The sequence below is a fragment of the Terrapene carolina genome, unplaced genomic scaffold, assembly GCF_002925995.2.
Source record: "Terrapene carolina triunguis isolate 2854851 unplaced genomic scaffold, T_m_triunguis-2.0 Scaffold131, whole genome shotgun sequence".
In the NCBI taxonomy this organism is placed as follows: domain Eukaryota; kingdom Metazoa; phylum Chordata; order Testudines; family Emydidae; genus Terrapene; species Terrapene triunguis.
The window spans coordinates 429,052-430,057 of record NW_020664482.1 but is presented as its reverse complement, the minus strand read 5'-3'; the positions used below and the strand labels follow the sequence as shown (position 1 = coordinate 430,057).

Here is a 1,006-nt window from a genome sequence, read left to right as displayed (position 1 = left end):
TGGCGCTCACCTGGCCCTGCAGCCGCTGGCACTGGTTTCCGCGGGGGTGCTCCGTGCTCGGGGGACACAGGATCATGGTGAGCTGCCTGACGGTACCAGCCCGCTCCAGCCGCCTGCCCAGGAAAACTGCAAGCCGGGGCAGAGCGAGGAGCTGGAGCCCGAAGGGGGCGTGCCCGGTTTACAACAGCGACCAATCGCTGTGGAGATAGGCGGGGACGCTGTAAACCTTCAGCCAATCCGAGCCAAGGGGCTGGAGTCCGGCCGGGAGGGGGCGGTGGCTTGCCGGACCACGTGGACGAGGGTGGAAAGTTACCTGCCTGTCAAGGGATGTAGTCCCGCCCACTCCCGGGTAAAGGGGCGGGGCCTCGCGCTTTGGGCAGGCAGTGGAGCCTTTTCTCCTGGTCCCGCCCCGGAAGGGAAGCGGCGGCCTGAGCCTGCAGGCAGCTGTGCCCTGGCGGCTGCTGCTCGCGGCTGGCTGGGCTGGGGCCAGTCTCCTGCCGGGAGCCGGCCCTGGAGCTGGAGCAGCTGCGAGCCCCCTGCTCCCACCCCCTCCCGCAGCCCGGTGCCCCTGGGGCTGCAGCCCGGTGTCCCTGGGGCTGATGGACGGCCAGCGCTCGTTCCCCTACAGCAGCCAGACGGGGCAGCCGCTGTGCATCATCAGGCCACTTGCCAGCCCAGCAACTTCCAGACTGGCTTTGGTGGTGCCCCAGGGAAGGGCTGGGTGCTGCTCCCAGCTCCTGGTGCCATGCAAAGAACAGCTGACATGGCCTCTCCTCCCTTTTCTCTCTGGTTTCTCTCCCTTCAGGCAGTCAATTTTATTCTCCTTCTTTGTCTTTCTTGCAGACTCTCCTCACCCCCATCTTGACTATTCGGTTGGGCATTTACCTTCTCATTCCCTCCCCCTGCTCCCACCCCACGAAGGCTGAGCTAAGAGCTGCGGGAGCAAAGAAGAGGTGCTAGGGCTGGCAGGCTGCTGGCTGGGCTGGGCTGGCAGGCTGCTGGCTGG

The 1,006-nt window shown here is 66.1% G+C and overlaps 1 protein-coding gene across 2 annotated transcripts in view; it reads right to left on the bottom strand.

The window, feature by feature from the left end:
* LOC112111785 (sestrin-3-like) overlaps window positions 1–113 on the bottom strand; it is a 16,518-nt gene extending 16,405 nt beyond the window's left edge. Inside the window, exon 1 of one of the 2 annotated variants that reach the window (XM_026653006.2) lies at window positions 11–113. In XM_026653006.2, coding sequence (XP_026508791.1) covers window positions 11–76 — 66 coding nt within the window. In that variant the 5' untranslated portion in view covers window positions 77–113. The remainder of the gene's footprint in view (window positions 1–10) is intronic. The other variant, XM_026653009.2, reaches the window with a different exon arrangement.
* Window positions 114–1,006: the final 893 nt, after the last annotated feature.